This window comes from Microcebus murinus, chromosome 2 (genome assembly GCF_040939455.1).
Source record: "Microcebus murinus isolate Inina chromosome 2, M.murinus_Inina_mat1.0, whole genome shotgun sequence".
Classification (NCBI taxonomy): domain Eukaryota; kingdom Metazoa; phylum Chordata; class Mammalia; order Primates; family Cheirogaleidae; genus Microcebus; species Microcebus murinus.
In genome coordinates, this window is record NC_134105.1 from 12,697,538 (window position 1) to 12,724,342 (window position 26,805).

The 26,805-nt window shown below is 39.7% G+C and overlaps 1 protein-coding gene and 1 pseudogene across 1 annotated transcript; one reads left to right on the top strand and one right to left on the bottom strand.

Annotated features, from left to right (window-relative positions):
* The first annotated feature begins 217 nt into the window (after positions 1 to 217).
* OTUD3 (OTU deubiquitinase 3) lies at positions 218 to 26,540 on the top strand. Its single transcript, XM_012787678.3, has 8 exons — positions 218 to 567; positions 8,972 to 9,120; positions 13,724 to 13,836; positions 17,419 to 17,541; positions 22,721 to 22,852; positions 23,339 to 23,435; positions 24,560 to 24,744; positions 25,745 to 26,540. Exons 1-8 carry the CDS (start codon positions 347 to 349, stop codon positions 25,919 to 25,921), a joined length of 1,197 nt encoding a protein of 398 aa, XP_012643132.2. The 5' UTR covers positions 218 to 346; the 3' UTR covers positions 25,922 to 26,540.
* On the bottom strand, positions 13,069 to 13,687 carry LOC105883976 (large ribosomal subunit protein eL31-like; annotated as a pseudogene).
* Positions 26,541 to 26,805: the final 265 nt, after the last annotated feature.

The following is a 26,805-nucleotide window of genomic DNA, read 5'->3' on the forward strand; positions in this document are numbered from 1 at the left end:
TGACTTTCTTTTCCCATTGCTTCCTTCTGTCTACTCCCACCAGCGCCCCACGCTGAGTACAACCTACCGCTAGAGGGCGGAGTAGAACAAACCAAGAGGGGTGCCCCTCTAGCTCTTCCAGGCGAGCTCTCAATGGCTCCTGCTCGCCGAGCCCCGAGGCGGGGGGCGGGGAAGCCCGTCATGCCGTCACGTGACCGGGGTGCCCGGCGCCGGCGCAGGCGCGGTGGCCGCCTCGCCGTCGCCGGGCTCCGTCGCCCGCGCCGCTTCGACTTCTCGGCACCTGAGGCGGCCGCCCGGCGGTCCTGCGGCTATTCCGTCCTGCCGCTGCGGACCGCGGGCCAGGGTCATGTCCCGAAAGCAGGCGGCCAAGAGCCGGCCGGGCAGCGGCAGCCGGAAAGCCGAGGTCGAGCGCAAGCGGGACGAGCGGGCGGCGCGTCGGGCCCTGGCCAAGGAGCGGCGGAACCGGCCGGAGTCCGGCGGCGGCGGCGGCTGCGAGGAGGAGTTCGTCAGCTTCGCCAACCAGCTGCAGGCCCTGGGGCTGAAGCTGCGGGAGGTGCCGGGGGACGGGTGAGGCGGGCCGGGAGCGCGGGAGGCGGCGCCGGGGTACCCGCCGGGCTTGGCCTGGCGACCGTCACTCGCTCCCGTCCATCCATTCGTGGGGCGGCCCGAGCGCCTCCTGCCAGCTGGCGGCTGCTCCGAGCGCAGGGCCTCCCGCGGGGAGCGAGGCGGACGCGGCCCCTCACCCCAGGCTCTCGCAGTGACCCGGAGGGCCCTAATCGTGGCGGGCGCCGCCAGCGGAATAGAAAGTGGGTCCCGAGAGAGAATGTGGGAACCGGTCCACTGGATTGGTGGCCAGGAAGGTCTCTATGAAAGGTGACATTTAAGCTGAGACCTGAAGGAATGACATGAAGCCCGTCATTCGGAGAGAGTCATAATGACAGATACAGGGAGGCGTAAAGCCCCGCTTGGTAGAATGCTTTGCCACCTTTGAGTCCTTGCTGTTGGATGTTGCTCCCTTTTACTCTTGGGAAATTAGGTCTTTTTACTGACCTGAAGGCACCTTCTCTAATTCTTGTTTCTATGGCCTTCAGTTTCTCCTCTGTAAGCAAACGTGCTTGCCCGAGCTTGCAAGCATGGCGCTTAGACCGGAATCCAGGTCCAGCTTTTTGAGAGAACACGAGATAAGTGAGGGCTGGAGGGAGAGAATGGGGGAAGGAAAAGCAGTTTCAGGAAAGGGGATATAGATCCAGGAGTATGGCTGGGAAAAGGGTAGGGGAGACGGGATGAGAACAGTTAGTATCCCATTGCAGGGGCAGGTAAGAGGGGCTCTGGTTGTCACTTGTGTCACCCTGGAAGAGACAATGTTAATAACAGCCTGGCTCTTGTTTTTTCCTCCCTGTATGTGAGTGCTCAGGTTGGGCAGAGGGTAGAATAAGATGAAGCTAAAGACCATGCAGGATCACCTTAGATATTAGCTGTGGAAGAAGGCGTTTTCTTGATTTCACGTTTCATTGCAGCTTCTTGAGCAAGCCTGTTTGTGAACTGGCCTTAATTTATTCTTCTCACCTCTCCTGTATTCTCTCAGTGCTTCAGGCAAAGTGGATTTCTTTCTTTTCGAAAAGTTCACCACACTCCTGCATTGGTATTTTAACTTAAGATATAATTAGAGCCTAATGTAGTGCCTGGCACATAGAAGGCACTCAGTACGTTTTTGCTGAATGACAGGTAAAAATATAGAGGGAGGCCAGCTAGCCCAAGTACAAAGCACTGCTGTATAAGCCAAAATACCTATTGAATATAGTGGAATTGGGGTGGGCCATGGGGCTTTTCCTTGCAAATGATTGGATTGCTTGTCTGGTACACTGGGCATGGTTTCCCTATGTCAGGGTGCCCAGGAAACTGAAATACTTAAAAGATAGTTTCTTATGAGCAGGAATCAGAACACAGGGAGTTGTCAAATCCTGAGGGGCCTTTCATAAGGTTATGTGACACTTAGGGGATACCACCTCTACTCCCTCCCCGCCAAGAACATACTTCTCTAGTTAATTCAGCACATATTGCTTGAGTAATGTGCTGCTGGGAATATATTGATGATTAAGATACTTAAGGAGTTCATAGCCTTTTAAGGGAGAAACATGACAGTGGGTCTCAAAGGTTTTGGTCTTAGAACCCCTTTGTGTTCTTAAAAATTATTGAGGAACCCAAAGAGCTTTTTTTTATATGGGTTAATACTATTTATTAGAAAGTAAAACAGACATTTTTAAAGCACAAGAATACACAAACATATTACATTAGCCATCAGAGTGTAGCCTCATCAGGTAGACTCTGGAAAACGCCACTGTACACTCATGAGAATGAGAATGAAAAAGGTAAATGACATCTTAGTTTTGAACTCGTGGATACCTTAAAAGGTTTCAGAGACCTTCCTATCTCCCTGGTTTCCTAGGCTATGCTTTGAGAACAGTGATATATATAACTAAAATAGTTTGATTTATTTTTAATAACAGCAGCTGATTACAGTGGTACTATTGAGAAGGCAGTGGCTACCACTCCCTGAAGTGGTCTGGAAGGCCTTCTTATACTTTCAGCAAATGCTCATCAAATACACTGTGCTAGATGCCTCTCAGAGGAGGTCATACTCTGATTGGGTCATGAAGGACTGATAGGAGTATGCCACAAGAACATTCCAGTCTGAGGAGTAGTATACACAAAGGCACAGGAACACATTATTTTTGGGAGGTCTATAAGTTGTTGAGGATGAAAGGAGTATAGGGTGCAAGGGTAGAAGTAAGGGGCAGTGAGGCTGCAGAGATCGACTCCACTGGAATGCTCATTTCTCCTAAGATCAGTATTTGAACAGTGTTAGATAAAATGGTAATATTTCTTATGTGGGCCTCATGAAGCTAACCCCCTTATGTTCGAAATTTTTCTCTGGGTACCATGAGGTAGACTGGGGTTCAGCCCTCTTTAGTATTGTGGCCCTTTTTGAATATGGTGATGACAGGCATTATCATGGATGGTGTTTCTTGTGTTTGTGATGGATTGGTAACAGATTTGTGTGTGTGTGTATGTGAGAGAGAGAGAGAGAGAGAGAGAGACAGGGTTTTGCTCTGTTGTCTGGGCTAGAGTGTAGTGGAATCATAGTTCACAGCAACCTCAAACTCCAGGGCTCAAGCGATCCTCCTGCTTCAGCTTCCTGTGAAGCTGGGACTACATGCGTGTGCCACCATGCCCGGCTAATCTTCCCTTCTCCTTCCCCTTTGCCTTCCCCTTCTCCCTTCTCTCCTTGCCCTCTTTCCTTTCCTTTCATTCTTTCATCTATGTGTCTCCCTATGTTTCTCAGGCTGGTCTTGAATACCTAGCCTCAAGTGATGTCACCTCAACTTCCCAAAGTGCTAGGATTAAAGGCGTGAGCCACCATGCCCGGCCAGATTCTTTTATTCAGATTTATTAAGGACTCTCGGTGAAATATAATGAAGTCATGGTGCTATTTTAAAAAATAGTTGACACTCTCCACTCTTTTCTCTCTTCATTTCACTCTTGTCTTCTCTACTGGTCTGATTACAATAACGAACAGCCTGATATAGTATCTAGCTATAGGTGTGTTTATTGTAGGCAATATGGTACTTGTAGCATCTGGAGCCTGTGGGGGCTTGGGTATCTTGTAGTAAAGCGTGTGAATTAAGTCAGCTGAGCATAGATTTGTTAGGGAGCTACTTAGAGGGTTTTGTAATGCATCGTGGATCACTTTCATATTTGGTGTGCTGTCTGGAGGGTGGATCCATATAAATTGGATTCATTTTCAAAAGGAGAAAGAAATAGTTTAATCTTGATGTTATCCTTAGAAACATGATTGGCTATAGTGTGAAAAGAATATCTAAGTGGCAGGACAACATTAGCATCTCTCTGAACTATGTCTAGTTGTATCTTACTAAATGTAGCCCTAAATTACATAATCATTAGTAGTGTTCTAAAATTAAAACACTGAAGAATCATTAATTTTAGCTATTATCTCTATCACAAACAAGTAGTTTAATTTTTTAATTAATTTTAAGAGAGAAGGTCTTGTCTGTCACCTAGGTTGGAGTGCAGTGGCATGATCATAGCTCAATGTAACCTCAAACTCCTGGGCTCAAGTGATCTTCCTGCCTCAGCCTCCCAAGTTGTTAGAACTTCAGGTGTGTGCCACCATGCCTGGCTAATAATTTTTATTTTTGTAGAGATGAGTTCTTGCTAGTTGCCTAAGCTGGTCTTGATCTCCTGGCCTCAAGTGATCCTCTTGCCTTGGCCTCCTAAACTCTGGAGTTACAGGGATGAGCCATGGTGCTTGGCCTAAATAGGCTTTTAAAAAAACACTACTTTATTTTGTGTTAAATGATGTTTTCAAGTGTGTTATTTTAATTCCTTGTCATTTCTTTCATTACATATATTTTTAGTTATTTCTTAGTAGTTGCCCTAGGGATTACTATTTCTATTTTTTAAAATTTTTATTTTGTTTTTAATATTGTAGGATCTTAGTGGTAGAAAGACATTCACAAGTCGTCTTGTCTGATTATCCTTTAGTGCCTGTATCACTTGTGCAGCAGTTCTGTCTTTGGTGCCTACCTCAGCGGTTTTCAACCTTGGTGCCACACTAGAATCATTTGGGGAGGAACTTTTGAAAAAATGCGGGGTCTAGTCTTCCCCTAGATCAGCAACACCAGAATCTTAGGCAGTGGGGCCTTGGTAATTGATTTTCTTTTTTAAGTTCCATAGATGATTGTTATATGCAGCCATAATTGAGAACTGATTTATTAGAGTTTAGATTCTAGACTAGTGTTTCTCAAACCTTAGCGTGCAACATAATTACCTGGCCTGGTAGTTAAAACACCTGGAAGGACTAGATTGCTGGGACCCAGTCCCAGAATGTCTGATTTAGTAAGCTTGGGGCAGGGCCCTAGAATTTCCATTTCTAGTAAGTTCTTAGGTGAAGGGAATACATTTCCAGAATAGTGATCTTGACCAGTGCTGTCCCTGGAAATAGAAATGTGAACCATATCTGTAATTAAACATTTTTCCAGTAGTCACATTAAAAAGTAAAATGAAACGGTTAAAACTAATTTTAATATATTTTATTTATGTCTTTATATCTAAAATATTTCAACATATAATTCAACATAAGCATTATTAATCTTTTACATTTTTTATACTAACTTTTCAGAATCTAGTATTTATACTTAACAATACCCCTCACCTTGGATTAACCATGTTTCAGCTTAATAGTCACATGTGGCTACTAGCTACTGTATTAGACAACACAGATCTAGACAATTGCTGAGGATTGTTAGCAATAGAAATTTGCAAAATCCTGAGTCTGTAAGTCTGTCCCTGTGGGACTAAGATAAAATTTCCTTTTATTTGCCAGAATCTATGTTTCTGTAGTTTCCATGTTTTAGTTTTTTTTTTTTTTTTTTTGAGACAGAGTCTCGCTTTGTTGCCCAGGCTAGAGTGAGTGCCGTGGCGTCCTAGCTCACAGCAACCTCAAACTCCTGGGCTCGAGTGATCCTTCTGCCTCAGCCTCCCGGGTAGCTGGGACTACAGGCATGTGCCACCATGCCCGGCTAATTTTTTCTATATATATCAGTTGGCCAATTAATTTCTTTCTATTTATAGTAGAGACGGGGTCTCGCTCTTGCTCAGGCTGGTTTTGAACTCCTGACCTTGAGCAATCCGCCCGCCTCGGCCTCCCAAGGGCTAGGATTACAGGCGTGAGCCACAGCGCCCGGCCTCCATGTTTTAGTTTTATTGTACAAGTATAATTTTCATTTCACATGCTAATTGGAGGCAGCTATCATGTCCTTCTGAGGGATATGTTTAACCACTTTGGTACAACGCTCACTGGGCATGAAACCTTGCCCACAGCCGGCACTCATAGTCTGAACGATAGTTTGTGCTGTGTATTGACGACGAGTCCGTTTTGCTCTTGTGTGATGAGGAAAGCTTTAAAGCTCTGGAAGCTTATTTTACTTTACAGGCAGCTTTACTTGTAATGTAAATCAGAATAGGCAACATATACATATATGTTTTCATTATGTTATTTTCAGATGTTCACAATTTTATTTTGATAAATGAAAAATTAGAAAAGTCATATCACGACTGTTGGCTGAAGTCGACGCTCTGCTGTGCGCCTTCATATCACGGCTGTCGGCTACAGTCGCTGTGCTGGTTCATCTGTGGCTGTCGACTATAGTCGACGCTCGTACCAAAGTGGTTAAAAAGAAGCTGTTTAGCTTCTTTAGGCTAAACATCACTAGTTTTTCATGTTCTTCATATTATGTAATTTAAAGCTGCACCATCTCATCTGAATATGTCTCTTTTAAAATGCAGTAATCAGAATGGTACCCAGTACCCTAGCTGTGGTCTGACCTCAAAGAGTAGAACAAAACCCTCCCCTCTTTTTTCCTGCACATTTACTATGTGCATTTACTGCAGCCCGAGATCCATTAGGTTTTTGGTACCTGTATTGCCCTGTTGTCTAATACTAAATTATTGAGCACCCAAAACATTTACATGCTGCTTATGTAATTGGTTGTTTTTGTGAACTCAAGATCTTACATATATCCCTATATTACAGTGGTTCTTAGGCAGGGATGATTTTGTTCCCCAGGGGACATTTGGCAATGTCTGGAGACATTTTTGGTTGTCATAGCTGGTGGGGAGGGAGGTGGTGGTGTGCTACTGGCATCTACTGGGCAGAGGCTAAGGATGCTCCCAAACATCCTGTAGTGCACAGGACACAACAAAGAATAATCCTAAAATGTCAATAGTGTGGAGGTTGAGAAGCCCTGCTGTTCTGTAATGGGTGAGGGTGTGGACTCGGGAAACGGCCTGGATCTCCTAGAGGTCCTTTGGGCAATGGTACTTTGTTCTCCTGAGTATCTTGAGCGCTCTTGCTGGGCTTCCTAAGGGAACTTCCCCAGGCCATTGTAGTGTTTGTTCATGTTTCTTGTGTCACCCTCTTATAACCCTGTCAGAAAAGGAAGTAATTTCAGTCTATCTTGACTTGTTTTTTGTGAGCTCAAAGAAAGTTTGGTAAATATAGAAAAGTATTAATATAGAGAAATAAATTTAACAGTTACTCCTACTTCTACTACCTAGAGGTAACTACACCTAACACTTTGGTGTTGACATTTGAGTGAGAGTGCAGCCTAGAGCCAGGTTGCCTGGGCTTGAATCCTGGGCCCATTACCTACTAGCTTTATGACCGTGGGCAGGTAATATAGTACCTGTTTTGGGAGTTGTGAGGACTACACACATTTAATACATCCGAAGTGTTCAGAACAATCCCTGGCACATTGTAAGAGCTATTTAAGTGATTGTTTCAACATTTTTTTTCTTTGCCTGCATGTATGTGTTTCTCTGTGTATGTGTATGGTATACAGATGAACCTGGTTAAGTTTATGGTTGAGTTTTATACCTACTCTTTTAGCTTTATATGGAGAACATTTGCCCATGTTATTAAAAGTTCTCAGCCAGCATGTTACTCTGTGGAATACCATGAATTTTGGTCCATTAAATGTCAAATAACTAACATAATTTTGTGGTGAACATACCTTCTTTTAAACTAGATTTAGGGATAGATTAGTGGTGGCAGATGCTAAAGGTTTAAGAGAAGTTTGAGAGAAAAGCTTAAAATTGAAAATGTTTAGCTTACTTTTCCCCCTATGGTTGAAAAAAAGAATTTCATTGTCAGATTTGAGCAAAAGACACCTCAGTCTAGCTTATAGAACTCTATCTCCCAATCCTTTCTAGAATCTTGTCTCAGGGTTGATTGCAAAGCTTCTTGGTTTCTTATTTATAGAATCTTTTTTTTTTTTTAAATTCTCCTTTCCCCAGCAAAAAAAAAAAAAAAAAAAAGTTTACATCTTTACACATTAGAAGAGATTCCTGCCTCTCTGTAGCTTTCTCTTGAAAACTTTTTTGAGTTGAAAAACAAAATCCCTTTTCCTCTTACACACTTAGATCTGAAATATTTCTGAAACTAATGAGTTTTATTTTGGAATTAGAGTATCATAGTTTTTCATTCGGAAGAGTAAACAGTTTGGTGTGAAACTGCGCAACTGTTTGGCTTCAGAATGGTTTATTTCCTTAGTTTTAAGGATACCAGATTGTGTTTATCTTGGTTCAGTCTCTGTGTATCTGCGCTTCTGTGTTTGTGATATAGTTTGGAATTTTAGAAGCCTTTGAAGGGTTTGAAAGTGAAGATAACTCTTGTAGTTTATTACCAGCATTTTAATTTTAGAAAAACAAAACATGGTGTTTAAAGTTTTTATTTGGTAGGAAAAACAATGGCACTGTTGCTCCCTGGGTGACAGGTGAGGAGGCAAGGGAAAAGTGTCTTTCCAGAATACAGCAGTTTCTTGTCCAAGTGCTTCCCTTCCATAGCTTTCCCCACTGTATTCTTAGGATTCAAACATGATGTTGAATTCAGTTGTTTGTATTGGGAGGTTGACAAATTGCTATCTTTTGGGTACTTTTTGTTAAGTGAATGATTAACTTAGCTGGATAGCTGTAGTGAAACTTGTTTCAGGAAAGAGGTGGTAGATATAACATCATTTTAGAAGGGATCTGGGAATCATAGGCATTAGTGTGGAATGGCCTGTAAGGGCTGGACCTTGTATTCAGGTGGTTAGTGCATCACCAACTCCAATTGTTGAAGCAGCTAAGGCTCAGGGAAATTGAAAGACTGTTCTGAGTCAGCCAGCTTGTAGATGGGGAATAGAATCCTTGCTTGTTGACTCTCAAGAAGGTAATGTGGTTTAATAGTGCTTGCCTCGCAGGATCTGGGAAGAATCTTGGACTGTTAAGAGTTGAGGCTTTACCTCTTCTGTGCATGAAAGATTTCCATGAATTACCTGGCATGAAGCATCATTGTTTTAGATTAACTAAGTTCATTTTTGAAAGGTCTTGACCAACATTTTTGTTTTGATAGCAATTGCTTGTTCAGAGCTCTTGGTGATCAATTGGAGGGACACTCACGAAATCATCTCAAGCACCGACAGGAGACAGTGGACTACATGATAAAGCAGCGGGAAGATTTTGAACCCTTTGTAGAAGATGACATTCCTTTTGAGAAGCATGGTAGGTTCACTGTGGGACACTGGATCCTTCAGGAGTAATACATTGGGTAATTAAGTCCATCAGCATCCTCCACCCTCCCCACCAGGGATTTGGTTATATAAATTATGGCTTTCATTGATTCCACAAATATTTATTTGCCTACTCTGTCATCAGTGGTATGTTAAGCAGCTGGGAATCAGTCGGGTTAGCTGTATATGCCCTTACCTGGAAAGCTGTTCACGACTTCTTATTCAGTGGGGTGAGAAAAGCAGGCTATGAAATAGTGTGTATAGGTATATAGATTGATCCCATTTTTAAAAAGGTATACACAGAGACAGTCTGGAAAGATATTAACATTTTATGTTTGTTAATTCTTAGCCTTATTTTTCAGAAATCAGTCACTCTCTTTAAACTTATTCTATAAAAGGGAGATAATGCATCTATCTTATAGGGTTTTTTTGTGAAGATTATATTAGATAACTAAAATAAGCTCTTAGCATTAGCCATCTGGGGATGGTGGGACTATGGTATTTTAAATTATCTTCTGTAGATTTTTCTGATTTTTAGATGATGTATTTTATAGTAGGAGAAACTAATAAAATCATGTTAATTTTTCACCACAACCCCAAACACAACATGTTTTTTGAGGCAAGTCAATTAGGGATTTTAATTGATTCTAATTTAATAGTTACAAATCTAATAAGAAAATACAAATGAGCTTTTTTTTTTTGGAGGGGAAAGATAGGGTCTCGCTCTGTTGCTCAGGCTAGAGTGCAGTGGCATCATCATAGCTCACTGCAGCCTTAAACTCCTGGGTTCAAGTGATCCTCCCACCTCAACCTCCCAAGTAGCTAGGACATGTAAGTTTTAAACTTTAATTTCAACAGATATTTACTGAAGATCTGTGCTAAGTGCTGACGTATTTATGTTTTATAAGTAGCATTTTCATCACAAGGCTTATAGTCTTTTTTTGTCTCTTATCAGGAAAGAGAGAACTATTCCTGTGTTTTAGAGAGCTAACTCTGGAGGCCATGTTGAGCGTGACTGAGACTGGAGACTAGTTAGAGGGCTCTCCACATTGGCCAGATGAGAGTAGAGGAGGGTCTCCATCAATGCAACTACTGAGGATAATGGGTAGGGCCTAAAGCAAGTCACAGTTTGGCAGTATAATTGAACTCATTGGAGGTGAAGAGGGTAGAGAGAGGAGGCAAGGGTGATTCTGCAGTTTCTGCTTGGGTAATGCCTCGGTGGCTGTACTGTTAGCAAGACAGAGGGCAGCATGAGGAGGGTGTTTGGTAGGGAAGCTATTGGTGACCCCAAAGCCTTTTCCATTCCTCACTAGGAAAGAACCCATCATTAGGCACCACACACAGCAGTAAATTTGCAATGTGTGGTTTATGCCAGTCTCTGAGTTCTGATGGTGCCTCTTCCTGGGATCACTTTTTGTCTAGTTTGTGATGTGAAATTCCACTTTGAATATCATCAGTGAAGGTCATGTGGTGGATTTGGGGTTGTGGCAGGACAGGGAACCCAAACCTTCAGTTGCCAGTGTGATAGTCACTTTAGATGGATCGTGGAAAGGTGTCTTCTTGAAATGTCATTATGCATGCCTGATGGTTGGTGCTATATAGGAATTTGAGCATCAAAAAAATGAGAAGTGGCTTTGACTGCCAGAGCAGAAATGAAAAGGAACCTGGAAGTCTGCACATTCTCCTTGTGTGTTGCTTGAAGGGTTGACTTACTACATTTATCACTCTTAAATGGTAATCATTTAAGACGTAAGTTATAGTTACCCATTTTTGATGTCTGTCTACCTTGTTACACTATGTGATCTTGAGGGCAGGCACTGTGTCTTTGTTTCCTAATGTGGCAATGCCTGGTATCTGGTAGCCATTCATACACTCTTTGTTGAATGAATAAACGAGTGATTCATTAAACTGTTGAGGACCTGGTATCCTTTTTGTATCTGGCTGTAGCTTTAGGATTATTCCTTTTCTTTAGACTGTGGTTTCAGAGAATGAACATCATCTTTTCTCCCAGCTATAAAAATATTCAGATCAAAAACCTGAGTATTCCTAATGCTTCCTCTCCCTGGATCTTCATACTCATTAATTACCTTTTCTTGTCACTTCTACGTTGATAAGTTTTTGCGTGCCACTGCCTCATAAAATCAGGCCTCTGTGGCCATTTGCCTATATTTCCTCAATACTGTTTAGACTGGTATCTTATCTCTTGACCGCTTCATTCTGTTTTCCACATTGCAGCCAGTGCGGTGATTTAAATGCATTTTTCCTCTATCTAAAACCTGTCAGTGGCTCCCCGTTGATCTCAGGGTAGAGTCCAAACATTTTAGTCCTTTATAATCTGTGATTTTGTTATTTCTCTACCCTCATCTCTCCCCATTTTTTTTCTCCACGTTTTCTCATCCTCCAACCCCCATATCAGCATTCTCAGGTCCCATCGTACTAGAGTCCACAATCTCTTTCTCGCCTCTGCTTGGAACATCATTCATTTCTCCCATGTCTAACTCCTCCTTGTCCTTTGAGTATCAGCTCAGTTGTCTCAGCTGAACTTAACTGATAAACCTTACCTCCCCTTCCCTACTACCGCACTGGCCTTTGTTCCCCACCTGGAGTTAGCCAAACTGCAAGGTTTGAGGACACAGTCCTTGCAAGACTCCCGTCACTTCTGACACCATCTACAAGTTTGGGGTTTCACAAAACCATCCTTCAGAATTCACTGAAACCTATCATACTTAACAGTTATGGCTTATTACAGTGACAGAATACAGATCGTTAGTAGCCAAAGGAAGAGAGTCACAGGGCAGTTGGAAAAGGTTACAAACACAAAGCTTCAGTTGTCCTCAGGACATATTATCCTCCCAGCTTCTGTGTGTGACAGTACATTCAGAGTATTGTCAACCAAGGAAGCTCATCCCAACTTTGGTGTCCAGAGGTTTTTTTGTATTTTTTTGTTTTTTTTCCCCCTTTGCTTATTGACTGATTGCTTGTCTAAGTGGTTGAACTCAGTCTCCCTAGCCTCCCACCTGGCCACCACAATATCAGGTGACTGGTATTAGATGTGATTCATCATGAAAAATAAAGACTCTATCACCTTTGGAAATTCCAAAGGTTTCAAAATTAGCTCCTAGGAGCCTGGGATAAAGGTATTTGAGCAAGGCCAAATTCTTTACTACACATGCCCTCCTGGAGGTGCTTTTTTTTTATGCGTCATTAGTGTCTGTCTGCTTGTTTGCCCCAGACTAATGAGTGGCCAAGATCCAGGGCCTTGGAGTTGGGCTGCCTGGATGAAAGCGCTACTGTGTACTGGCTCTGTGACCTTGGGCACAGTTAACTATTCTACACCTCAGTTTCCTCATCTTTAAAATGGCACGCATAATAATAATTCTTTTATTTACGAATTAATAGTGAAAATCTGTGAGAAGTGATTTGAGCAGTGCTTGACACATAATAAGCATTCATTAATGCAACCTATTATGATTATGTTTATTATTACATTTCAGCATCTTTTATAGAGGTAGGCATGTAGGAAGTAATCAGTAAATATTTCCTTATTTTTTATTTTGGTTTTTTTTTTTTTTTTTTTTGAGACAGAGTTTCACTCTGTTGCCCGGGCTAGAGTGCCATGACGTCAGCCTTGCTCACAGTAACCTCAAACTCCTGGCTCAAGCAATCCTTCTGCCTCAGCCTCCTGAGTAGCTGGGACTATAGGCATGCACCACCATGCCCAGCTAATTTTTTCTATATATTTTTAGTTGGCCAATTAATTTCCTTCTATTTTTAGTAGAGATGGGGTCTCGCTCTTGCTCAGGCTGGTTTTGAACTCCTGACCTTGAGCGATCCCTCTGCCTTGGCCTCCCAGAGTGCTAGGATTATAGGTGTGAGCCACCGTGCCTGGCCTTGTTTTGGTTTTTGAGGTTTTATGACTTCATTTGGTGTTATTTGATGATCAGTGGTTAGTTGTCATCCACATTGACTGTAGATTTTTGGAAGTGATAACAGGTGTATAGGTAACCAAAAGTATAGAACTTATTTGGTGAATCTTCATCCTCATTACATTTTCCGGACAACCGCACATGGATATGTTATGGGACATTCCTTATTCCTCTGGCCCAGATAGCTTTGTTGAGCCTGGTATCAATGTGCACATCAGGAGTCCCCATCTTCTTCATGGCAAATTTCTGGATCTCTTTGAGTGTTTGAGGGGAACACTTCTTGAAGCCCACTCCATGGATGTGCTTGTGAATGTTGACATGTATTCTTATGTCCCCACCTTGTTGACAGCAGAATGGCCCTTCTTATTACCCTTCTTTGTGGGAGCCCCATTCTGCTGGGGCCAAGTTGGAAAAGAAGAGTGTGAGGGATTGTAGTAAATATTTGCCAAAGGAGTAAATATAAATGGATCCTTGCTTTGTGAATGGTTAGTGTACTGAGTAGCAGTCTGTGAATTGTTTAACCAGCTATATTCCTAGACTGAGACAAAGCTAATGGGCTTTTTGGGTATACACTCTTATTTTTCATTATTTGGAACTAAATACCAAAGTATGTTTGCATTTGGAATTTTCCATTATAAAGATTTAATTTTCTTTCCTATTTCCATGCAGTGGCCAGTTTGGCAAAGCCTGGTACTTTTGCTGGCAATGATGCAATTGTAGCCTTTGCAAGAAATCATCAGTTGAATGTGGTGATTCATCAGCTTAATGCCCCTTTGTGGCAGGTAGGTCACCTATTCAAGAATTTATCTTAAGCTCTTATTTATAAATTAGCTTTGAGGATATTCTAAGATGGTGGGACTGGACTGGTGACATCGAACTGTACAGGATAACTTGGACTGTGAACCTACTCAGAGACAGGAATATTGTGGTAGCTTGGAATTAATCCCTGTGCTATGTACAAATGGAGTCTGGAGTATAATTTAGAAATCTTGTAAAATGCTATAAATATATTCAACAGATATGGAAATACTTTAGATAATTCCATAAAATATGTAAGTGAGAATTTAAAGGATTGTGCATATAAATTCTAGTTTTGGAGTATGCCCACTCCCTTGTGTGTTTTTGTACTACTTAGGTGGATGGAAACAGAGCAAATTTATAATCATTGCTAAAATATACATTCTGAACAACAAAATTTATTTCATGGCCTAGGATATCAGACTATTTCTGTGCTCTGCTCAGCTTATATATATTTCTATGGTTTTTGCACAGCAAATAAGATTTTACAACAAATGATAAGTTTGTGCTGTGGCAGAATACATTGTTAAACCATTTAGATTTTTACATTTTTTCCTGGAGTGAAGTAGATGTCCATTCAACTTTTTTAACCTTTCTGTTAATCCCTCCTTGCTCAACTCCATTAACTTTTTTTTTTGAATACAGATTGGCACACCAGTCTAATTGTTTTCTAATTAAAAAGTTAAAGTGTGTTAGTTGTAGAAAAACCTGAAAATTCAAAAAGTCCATAAAGGCAAATTAAATAAATAAAATCACCCAGAGTCACACTACCCAAAGATTATTGCTGTTACTGTTATACTTTGTATCCCTGTCTTTCACACAGGTTTATGTATGTTTATAAAAACATACATAACTTGAAAGTTACAAATCTATACATGTGCACACACTTATTTGTCCCTGTGTATTATTATTATCATCGTAAAGGTAACAATGCTTTTTTTCATATGCCACCTATGTATACTCCTTTGTAAATTGCTCAGTCATAGCCTTCGCTTGTTTAAAAAAATCAAATTTATAGAGATGTAATTTACATATAGCAAAAGTCACCCTTTTCAAAGTTGTGCAGATCTGTGTATTTTGACAAACACAGTCATGTAATCATCACTGCTACAGACTTGTCTACTCTTGCAGAAGTTACCTCCTGGCCCTTTGTAGTCACTAGTATCCTACTCCTATTCTTACCCTCTTGTAACCACTCTCTGATTTGTCTTTTATTATTTTCCCTTTTCAGACTGTCACATAAATGGAAAGGGCCATTCTTTTGTGTCTTGTACAATGTCCTGTTAACAAAATTATGCTACATCAAAATTAATTAGGTACTCCATGGGTTGGCAAGGAAATTTACTTTACAGGAATATAATGAGCAGGGGTGAAACAGGATCTCTGTGTGGTGTTTAGGGCAGTGTTGCCAGATGTACTGACACCAGGTAGAGCTATCATGTTTTTAGTAGGGCTCTCACTTTCTAAGGGTGATCTTTGAGCCAAGAATACAGTTATCCCTTTATTTAAATTTTGTAGTTATTAAACTTATAATATGTAGCAGAAGTTATCCAAATCATGTGATGATAGAGGATAATGACCCTAATCTTAAAGGAAAATACTTAGCCAACTCAGTAACCAGAGCTTGCCTTTTCTTCCATTGATGACTTTTTAAAAGTTTCTTAATTACCTAGGTGGTTGTGAAAGGTAATTCTGCATAGTTAGAATTTTTTCTATTTATTACTGTAGAGTTCCTTTCATAAATGGCTAAACATTAAAAATATATACTTTTTTTTTTTAGACAGAGTCTCACTTTGTTGCCCAGGCTAGAGTGAGTGCCATGGCATCAGCCTAGCTCACAGCAACCTCAATCTCCTGGGCTCAAGCGATCCTCCTGCCTCAGCCTCCCGAGTAGCTGGGACTACAGGCATGCGCCACCATGCCTGGCTAATTTTTTGTATATGTACTTTTGGTTGGTCAATTAATTTATTTCTATTTTTAGTAGAGATGGGGTCTCGCTCTTGCTCAGGCTGGTTTTGAACTCCTGACCTCGAGCAATCCGCCTGCCTCGGTCTCCCAGAGTGCTAGGATTACAGGCGTGTGCCACCACGCCCGGCCAAAAATACATACTTTAAAAATATATTTTATTTCCATTGGATCTCTGCCACGTCTCCCTACCCCAATGAAGCTTCTTATAAAATTTAAGAACTGAAACTGCATTGGTTGCTACCTTCATGTGTAAGAGCTTTTGCATGAGTAGGCTTATACCAACAACATAGAGATACTGAAACCTAATTGTTTTCAGGTTACAAATAGTATATGTGCTCCTGTGAACAATAGAGATGTGTGTAACTTTTTAAAGTGAAAGTCCTCTGTAATCTGCCCATGAAAATCACAGTTAACGGTGACTATTCTTCCAGTTATTTTTTTCTATTCATAATGTATATATCTTATTACTGTGTATGTAAGTGTTTTAGGGATTATGTCATTCAAAGATTCTAGTAAACCATTTCCTTTCCTGGTACTCTCCTGGGAGACAAATCATGCTATCTCTGTTTTGTATGTGTCCAAACCAGACTCTCTGCACTTTAAGATCTAGGTGTTCTACTGGAGAAACTTCCCCATTTCTGACGTCTGGACCTGTATGGTGCCTGTTTGTTCCATGGATTTTGCTGTGTTTTTAAACCAGGGATACTGTTTAAATTAATGGTAGTTAGTATGTTACTACTTGTGACTTTCAGTAAAGACAAGGAGGTGCTGATGTTTTGAAGTTTTAACAAAGAGGCAGTTACTGGGCTTTATAAGGGATGGAGCCAGAATTAGAGTTTCTGTGGAGGTGGTGGTATTTTGAAGGTGTGCCCAGACTTTAGGGCATAACTCTAGGGACCCCCTTGTACTGTGCTCCAAGTGTACTGTTCATGTAGAATACTTTGTGAGTGGTGCCTCCAGGGTTGTACAATGTGGCAGTACTGCTTTGCTCTATATAATTTTGTTTTCAAGTTGATGTGAGAGATTTGGGTTTGTTGTTGATAACGTTTCTCACATATGTGGTTGATGGAAATGCTCTTAATGTTTTAAGATGGGTGGATTTACCGTGAGGCTTCTGTAGTGTAGGTGTCAGGCCCCTGATTTGTATGGCTCTCTTTTGAGGTCTTGGGAGAGGTTCTAGCAATTTTATATTTGTAATTCTCTATTCTTTTTCTCAAAGAGGACCCCCAAATTGTTTGGGCTTCCAGCTCAGCAAATCTGGATCTCCTCTGGACCTGTGCATTTGAGGGGCTGAGAGGTATTAAAGCTCCTGAAACGTAAGCTTATTGAGCTTCATTGTATATCTGCCCCTGGGTTTAGAATTTGTTTTCATATGGATTTATTTCAGTGTAGTTACATATTAAATAAGCACACCGAAACGTACAAGAGTAGGAAGGAGATAATTCAGAAATGCTTATGACACATCCCAGTCATATTCCCAGTTAGTGTCTGTATAGAGCCTGTCATCTGGGCTTCCTGGACAGTGCAGGTAGGCATTTTTTTCCAGAACTTGACATTGTCCCAGTCATCACTGGCATCTCCCCTCCTTTTGTCTACAGATTCGGGGTACAGATAAAAGCAACGTGAGAGAGTTACACATCGCATATAGGTATGGAGAGCACTATGACAGTGTTCGGAGGATCAATGACAACTCGGAAGCACCTGCACATCTCCAGACGGACGTGAGTGAGACCTCGTTTTTTTGTGTGTGTGTGTTCTCAGCCCTATAGGAAGTAGTTCAAGAGCTGTTTGCCATGAAGCTAAAAAACAGTGATTTTTTTTTAATGGAAAGTTAACTTTAAGAATCTGTGGGCTTGATTTTTTAAATGTTTTTTATTTTTTAGGTCAGGTGAAAGTGAAGATAAAATTGCCTGTCATTCTTTTTCTTTTCCTAATAGCTGGTAGCTATGATTATATGCATATAAAACATATACAATTTAAAATTACTTTGATCTTTTAAGGTTAATCTATACTTCTCTGAAATCTGAAAACTATAGAAAAAGTAAGGAGAAAATAAAAAAGTATGCAGAATTGGCTACCTGGATGCAAATTTTGCTACTGTTTTGGTAGATTTCCTTTCAGTCATTCAGTGCATTAAGAAATGGTTGAGATTGTATTATTTATATAGCTTTGTTTCCTGCTTATTTCAGTTAACATTGCATAAGCCTTTTCTTATGTTTTTACACACTTTCTGAAGCCATTATTTTTTTATTTATTTATTTATTTTTTGAGACAGAGTCTCACTTTGTTGCCCAGGCTAGAGTGAGTGCCGTGGCGTCAGCCTGGCTCACGGCAACCTCAATCTCCTGGGCTCAGCGATCCTCCTGCCTCAGCCTCCCGAGTAGCTGGGACTACAGGCATGCGCCACCATGCCCGGCTAATTTTTTGTATATATATTTTTAGTTGGTCAATTAATTTATTTCTATTTTTTTGGTAGAGACGGGGTCTCGCTCAGGCTGGTTTCGAACTCCTGACCTTGAGCAATCCGCCCACCTCGGCCTCCCAAGAGCTAGGATTACAGGCGTGAGCCACAGCGCCCGGCCTTGAAGCCATTATTTTTAAAACAATTTTATTTCTTGAGTAGGTCATATTTGTCCATGGATCAGAATTCAAAATATATAACAGGATGTATAGTGAAAGTCACTCTGCTACCCTTGTGATTTAGCCACAGTGTTCTTCCTAGATGCAACCAGTGGTATCAGTATGTCGTGAAATCTAGAGATAACTTTATAAAGCAAACAAATATGTGTGTATGTGCATGTGTTCTACTTTTGCCATTTTTACACTCTCCCTATCCCTAGTTGTAACATCCTACACATCCTACGGATACATCCTGCTCTGTGCTTTTCAAATTGAACATGTTTTGGAGTTTAATTCATAGAGTATGTAAGGAACTTCCTGTATCTTTTTAAAAGACTGTATAGTATTCTGTTGTATGGATGCATTATAACATTGTTGGCCAGTCTCTTATTAATAGATTTTAGATGGCTTTCAACCTTTTACTGTTTCAAACAATGTGCAGTGCCTTATGTATACCTAATTTCACACATGTGTGAGTGTATCTGCAGAATAGTTCCTAGAAGATCCTTGTTGTATCACAGGATTTTGGTAGGTATTGCCAAATTACTTTCTGTTGGGGTTTTACCAGTTTATACTCTCACTTCTAATGTGTGGCTCTTTTCTATACCTTTGCCAATACAGTGTGTTATCATATTTTTAAAATGTTTTTCATTGTTAGGAAAAATATTGTTTTCTTAATCTAGTTTTAATTTGGATTTCTTTTATTAGTCAGTTTATGTGTCTTTTCCTGTGTTTAAGACCTCTTTGTATTTATTTTCCTTTTTGTGAACTGTATTCATCTTCATTTTTTTCATATTATGTTATCTTAATGATTTTTAGAAGCTTCTTATGCATTAGAGAAATTAGGCTCTGTGTGTGATACGGGTTTTAAATGTTTTTTTATACTCTGTGATTTGCCTTTGTCTTTTTCTTGTGGTCTTTGCTATGAAAGAATTTTAGATTTTACGTGGTTAAATTTGTTAATATTTTCTTATATGCCTTTGGTTTTAGGTCATAACCAGGAAAGTTTTTCCATTCTGAGACTAAAAAGAATTCTTCCATAGTTTATTTTAGTACTTTCATAGTTTCATTTTTTAAAAAAGCTAAATCTTGGCTCAATTTGGAATTCATATTCATATAAGGGTGTGAGGATATGGATCCAACTTTTGTTCAACCTTGTGGCTGATCCAACCTTGTGGCTACCCAGATCATTTATTCACTATACATCTTCTCTCCCCTAATTTAAAATGCCACTTTCTTTGACCATATACTAAATTCCTGTATGTATTTGCGTCTATTTCTTGACATTTGTCTCTGTTCCACTGATCTCTCTGTTCACGTGTTGATGCCTCATTGTTTTAATTAGTAAGAGTGTGTTTTAAAATCTGGTAGAATTTTTCACTCAATTAATTTTCTTTTTTAGAATTTCCTATATATTCTTGCTTTTATAAGAGAAATATGGATGTTAGAATCAGTATGTCCAGTTAAAAAGAAGTCCTGTTCGGTTTTTAAAAATTGGGATCTCATTAAGTTAATAATTTAAGGAAAAATTGACATCTTTTTGATGTTGAGTCTTCTTAGCCAAGAACCTGATAAGCTTTTTTTTTTTTTTTGAGACAGAGTCTTGCTTTATTGCCCAGGCCAGAGTGAGTGCCATGGCATCAACCTAGCTCACAGCAACTTCAAACTCCTGGGCTCAAGCAACCCTACTGCCTCAGCCTCCCGAGTGGCTGGGACTACAGGCATGGGCCACCATGCCTGGCTAGTTTTTTCTATATATATTAGTTTGGTCAATTAATTTCTTTCTATTTATAGTAGAGACGGGGGTCTCGCTCTTGCTCAAGCTGGTTTCAAACTCCTGACCGAGCAATCCACCCACCTCGGCCTCCCAGAGTGCTAGGATTACAGGCGTGAGCCACCACGCCCGGCCTCTGATAAGCTTTTTTATTTGTTTAATTGACATTTTTTTAATCTAGAGGAGCATTTTCTTCATATATGTGTTCCTCATTTTTTGTTGACTTTATTCTTACGTATTTTGTGGTTTTTGTTCCTATTATAAGGAAAGGATCTTTTTTCTTTATCTTTTCAGCTGATTATCATTTCTACATGAGAGCTGTTAACAAAATGTTAATTACATACCCAGATATCCTACAGCACTCTTTTTTATTAAATCAAGGCAAAATACACATAACATAAAATGAACCACTTTAAAGTTTACAATTCAGTGGCACTCGATATACCCATAGTGTTAAGCAATCACTTTTCTGCCTAGTTCCAAAATGTTTTCATCATCTCCAAAGAAAAACCCTGTGCCCATTAAGCAGTCACTCCTTTTTCCCTTTCTCCCCCAGTAATTACCAATCTGCCTTTTATCTCTATTAATTTACCTATTCTGGATATTTTATGTTAATGAAATCATACAATGTATGACCTTTTCTGCCTGACTTCTTTCATCTACCATATTGTTTTCAAGAGTCATCCATGTTATGGCGTGTATCAGTACTTCCTTCTTTTTTATGGCTGAATACTATTCCATTATGTGGATATATCACATTTTGTTTACCCATTCATCTGTTGATGGGACTTTGGGTTACTTCCACCTTTTGGCTATTAAGAAGAATAGTGCTGCTATGAGTATTTGTGTTCAGTATTTGTTTGAGTACCTGTTTTCAATCTTTTGGGATATACCTAGGAGTAGAATTGCTGAGTCATATGGTAATTCTAAATTTACCTTTTTGAGAAACTGCCAAATTGTTATCCACAGTGGCTACACTGTTTACATTGCTACCAGCAATACATGAAAGCTCCACTTTTTCCACATCTCTCCAACACTTGTTATTTATATATTTTTATGGTCATCGTAGTTAGTAGTCTTAAGGTTTTGATTTGCATTTTCTTAATGACTAATGATATTGAACATCTTTTCATTTGTTTTTTGGCCATTTGTATATCTTTGGGGAAATGTCTGTTCAAGTCTCTTGCTTATTTCTAAATTGTGTTTCATCTTTTTGTTTTTGAATTATAAGAGTTCTTTACATATTGTGAATACTATATTCTTATCAAGTATATAATTTGTTGCAATTCTTTTTGTTTTTTTGTCATTTCTCATGGTTTTTTTTAGGTATGAATTATATCATCTAATAGTGATTATTTGATTACTTTTTTTCTTGTTAATTTTATACTTCTAATTTCTTTATTTTGGCTAATTGCATTGGCTGTTCCCAATGTTAAGTAATAATGGTGGTACTGAAAATTCTTATTGTGTTCCTTAGTTTAATCTAATCAGAAGACATCATTCTGTGGATTTACAGTGGTTATTTAACCATACCCCTATTATACAGCCTTTAGGTTGTTTTCCAGTTATTCATCACCCTAGGTAATACTGTTATAAGCACTTTTACGTAAATCTTTTCTATATTTGACATTATTTCCTTTGGCTGAATTTTAAAGCTGTGAAACTACTGGGTCAAAGACTTGATACTCTTGCCATAAATTGTTAGGCTATATTAGATTGCTTTGTATAAACATTCTAAGGACTTCACTGAACATTGCTGGACTTCACTATACTTCTAAATGCAAAACAGAAATGCCCGTTTACCTATCTCCCTGCATTAATGGGAAGCAGAAAGAGAGAGGTGGTTGAGCAGCCATAGAGGGATGATTTTAGCTTTCCTGATTTAAGCTTATATTATAAAGGCCTCATGGACTCCAAGTGAACTGCTCTTTGTGGCTTTAGAGTTTGGGTTAATAGGCTCCCCCTGAGTGTGGTGGTATGCCCCTGAGGTTAGATGAGTCATGCTCACCTGTGGCTGTCTAGCTGGGACAGGAGCTTCCTACCTCAAAGTTCACTGATACTCAAATAAGGCCAGGGAACCAGATGAAAGTTGTATGTATATTTCTTCAAGACAGTAATTGCTTTGCAAAACCTCATCAGGTGCAAGTATAGATAATCATCTTCTGTTGTTAAGCCCACAGCTCTGGAGGTAGCTGAAACAAGTGTGTGCTGTCAGAATCAGCAGTTGTCAAAATTTTGGTATCTAGAAACTGTAGGAGCTCTAATGCTATTCTTACTGAGCAGTTCATCCTGGTTTTTGGGTCTTTCTTTTTAATTCTTCTATTGTCACTTAAATGTCAATGCATGGATAAAATTTAGCCTAGTCATTGCTAGCCTCTTAAGATTTTTTCTAGAATCTTTTCCCCTATATATTTGAATATTTTGAGATTAGAGTGTCATCTTATGTTAAAGATTCTGAATGTGGTTTTCTAGAGTTCTGTGATTCTTATTCTTTATGTTTCCTTTAGTTTCAGATACTTCATCAAGATGAATCGAATAAAAGAGAAAGGATTAAGACAAAGGAAATCGATTTTGAAGATGACCTGAGAGATGAAGTGGAAGATGCTGTCCAGAAAGTTTGTAATGCAACTGGATGTTCAGTTAGTATTTTTGTCATGCAGTAATGATTTAGAAGCAAGCATTGCTATGCCTAGTTTACCTGCTAGTTGTGTAGTGCCACTCGAGTGTGCCAGCACCTGGTGGGCCAAAACGGGCCCATGAGGTTTATAGTTTGATTAGGTTATGTGATATGACTTAATGGGAGCTGTTTATTCATTTCCCTTTTGTTTGCTAGACTTTACCTAAGACTGCTCTAAATCCTAAGGAAATATATGGACTTAATTTTTTTCTGACTAGTGTTTGCAGTAGCACAAGTGCAGTTTTATAAAGGGAATTCATTTATAAAAACACTTTAAATGGTTATTTCAGGTGACCAACCTTATTGAAAATTGACATTTTCTAGATGGAAAAGGTCCTGAAACTTTGGGTCAGTTCTCATTAATCTTTATGTTTATCAGATTGTTGAAGTAGAGCTAGGTATAGAAGTATACACAGAGTCTTGAAGTTTTTCTTTGTTTCTTGGATAGGATTTTAATTTAATAGTCCAGAACCTGGAAGCTGAAAATTATAATATTGAATCTGCAATAATTGCCATGCTTCAGATGAACCAGGGAAAAAGAAATAGTAAGTTCACGACTGATATTTATAAGCCTTCGAAATGATTGTGTTGGTGATTTTCCTAATTATTTTTAATCAAGTCCCAGGTAGTCATTGTACTGTCATTATTCATTCAGCAGTTGTTTATTGAATGCTTTATATGCAGGGATTTTTTTTTTACTAGGTCCTGAGCCTGTATCAGGAATAGGATTTGGGGGTGGGGGGCATGGTAGAGATAGGTACACTGGTGCAGTGGGGTGGGGGTGCCGCATGCTAGGGGCATTTGAGGAGGCCACCTAACCTAGTCTTAGAAGGATGGAGGGTATCAGGGAAGAATTAGTCTTTTAGAAAGGAGACCTTAGAATACCAAAATGATAACTGAAATAAAATGGAGAGAGAAATACCTTTTTTACTTGAATGGAGTTTAATTTTGTGACTCAGAGGAAGAAAAAAGGAGATAACATCTTATTAATTTCTCAAGTCATTTATTTTAAATGATATCAATACTTACTGCCAGATATTATTTGCCAGATGCTGTTCCTAGCATCATAATTGTCCATGTGATTGGGTGTTTTATTAGCCACTATATATTTTCTGTGCTTTCTTAAAAAGCTATAAATAACTTGGTCTTTGTGACTTTAAACAGCACCCTCCAGTGATCTGTGCTGTTCAGTGTGGTGTGTACTTGACATTTGTAGAGTTAGACTGGGGAGCTACATTTTATATTTTATTTAATTTGAATTAATTTAAATGGAAATAGCCACAAGTGGTTGGTGGCTACTATATTGGAGAGCACAGCATTAGAGCCTGTTTCCTTTCTGGGTTTGTGTGCAAATAGAAGATTTCCTTTGAAAACTTCATGTTAAAAAGTAATTATTAGAATAAAGCACTCTGTTGCCGGGAAGCTGTTCATATGACTGGTTAACAGGTTATTCTAAAATTTATCTTCCAAATTTTACGAATCATTTTTTTTCCCTGTGTTTCCCACCACATTGACTTGATATTAAGAATTTGTCTCAAGGAAACTTGCTTCCCAAGTGACAAGGTCCCTGATCTAGGGACCCAGGTAATCTTGGTCATTTAACACAGTGGTCACATTGTATAACTCTCTTAGTTACTCGAAATTTTAATGAAGTATCTTTCTTTGGAAGATGCAGAGGAGAATCTTGAGCCCAGTGGTCGAGTGCTGAAGCAATGTGGCCCTTTATGGGAAGAGGGTGGCAGTGGTGCCAGAATCTTTGGAAATCAGGGCTTAACTGAAGGCAGGACTGAAAACAATAAGGCGCGGGACAGCCCTAGTGAAGAGTACAAAGCAAATAAGAACCAGCTCCCAAAGGTATGAGGGGTGGGGTCCAGAGGGCACGTGGTGGGCTGGGGTAATTCTGTGGCCATGGTGGGCACTTGAAATTCATTTTAGTGTGTCTTTTTCTTTTGATTAATAAAAGTAGTTATTGTGGAAAATCTGGGGAATGCATAATGGTATATAAAGATGCAGAATATGAAGACCTCATTTGTCCTTTCAGTATATGCACTGACAATTGGGAGGAAATATACCCTGAGATTGTCCTATGTGTGCAAATGTGTAGCCTCCTTTTCCCACCCAACATAACTGAATGCATGAATTCTTTCCATATTAATCCAAATTTTTTATAAATGCCTTCATCTTCTGTGAACAACTTTGTGTATAAATCTTTGGTTTTTGCATTATTTTCTTGGATGGATTCCCAAAAGAGGAATGAGCAGGTTAAAGGACATGGATAGAGGAATCTTTTTAAGGCTTCCGGTAAATCATCAAGTGCTTCCCAGGGAGGTTGTACATCTCTCTCCCTGCCCTGCACTCCCACAAGTAGTATGTGACATCCTTCATTTTACTGAATTTGGAATTCATTTTAAAGACTTACGACCAACAAGTTCTATGCTCAAAATACCATATAATGTAAAAGGCCACTGTCAGAGGCAAAGATGCAATAAGCTTCTGAGGATTTTGTTAGAATTACATGGCGCATTAAATTACATAGAGAAAGGTGTCCTCTGGCATGTTTGAGTGTTGTCTCTTGCTGGACTAGAGTTACTGTTTCTTTAGGGCATTTTGAATTGGTTTATGAGAAGAATGGAATTGATTTTGTTTGCTAGTTCAGCGAGGGGATATAAATTTAAATGTAAATTGGAGCAGTAATGGAAAATAAAGCATTTCTGGTGTCTTAGGCTGGATTTCTCTGTTCTTGCGGAAAAGCAATCTGTGCCCTTTCCATCTGTCAGCCAGCATCTCCTTTCTAGCAGGCAGCAGCCTGAGTCAGCAGTGCCTGGAGACTCACCCCTGTGGTCTTCTCTTTCAGGTCACGAACAAACAGAGGAGAGAGCAGCAGCGGCTGGAGAAGAAGAAACGACAGGAGGAGAGGCACCGTCACAGAGCCCTGGAGAGCAAAAGTGGCCACAGGGACAACAACAGAAGTGAAGCAGATGCAAACACACAGGTCACCTTGGTGAAGACCTTTGCTGCTCTCAACATCTGACTCTCTGGGAGTTAAAACAAAAGCAGGTGGAAAACGGAGGCTGCGTCTCAGGCTTTCCAGCGAGGCCGTCCTTTTACAATACGAAACACAACCAAGAAAACCCACACATAAGCTCACATACAGAGTTAGTTTTCTTCAAGCTGCCTATGTTTTGTTCAGTTTTATCAGTGATGTGTTTTGTTTTATGAAAGTGCAGTGAAGCCATTCATGTTCTGTACTACAAATATAAAATACTGAGTTTTAGGGACAGATGAATAGGTCAGGAAAAACCTTTTAAATGTAGCTTCATTTGCTCTGAAAGTCAGAGTTCAGTGATCCTGGGATCTTTCCTTTAACACTGGGGGTGAATTTTGCTGTATTTGTTCATGAAGTAGTTTAGAGTAATTGTTAGAAATGCAGAATGACAAGCTTCCTTAGTTTCTATTCCATTTTCAAACAGATATTAACAAATAAGGTAGTTTATAAATGATCTCCAACTCAGGAACATGTTTAGATTTAATTTTCTTCTAATCTGAATTACTCAGAAAATAATTCAGGAATTGTTTTTCTAAAGTAATATGATATGAGGGTTGTGGCCTGTAGTCAGGGCAGAAATTAAAAAATTGCATTTCTTTCCTTCCTGATTCTGACGTTATTTCAGATGGGATGCAGGTGCTGTTAGTTCATTTGCACTTAAGCCATATGATAAGTGCACCTGACTGTTAATTAGGCCTGGACCTTTCTGGGAAGTCAGTAGTGTCTGGTTTTGGGTACTTGTTCCCTGACAATGGGACAATGGCGTGTTACTGCTTGTGATGCAGTTCTGGAATTCTGATAGTATGTAGAGCGGGGTCTGTAGTTGTAGAGGGAGACGTTAGGGGCTTCCTGGGGTTTTGCCTAGGAGG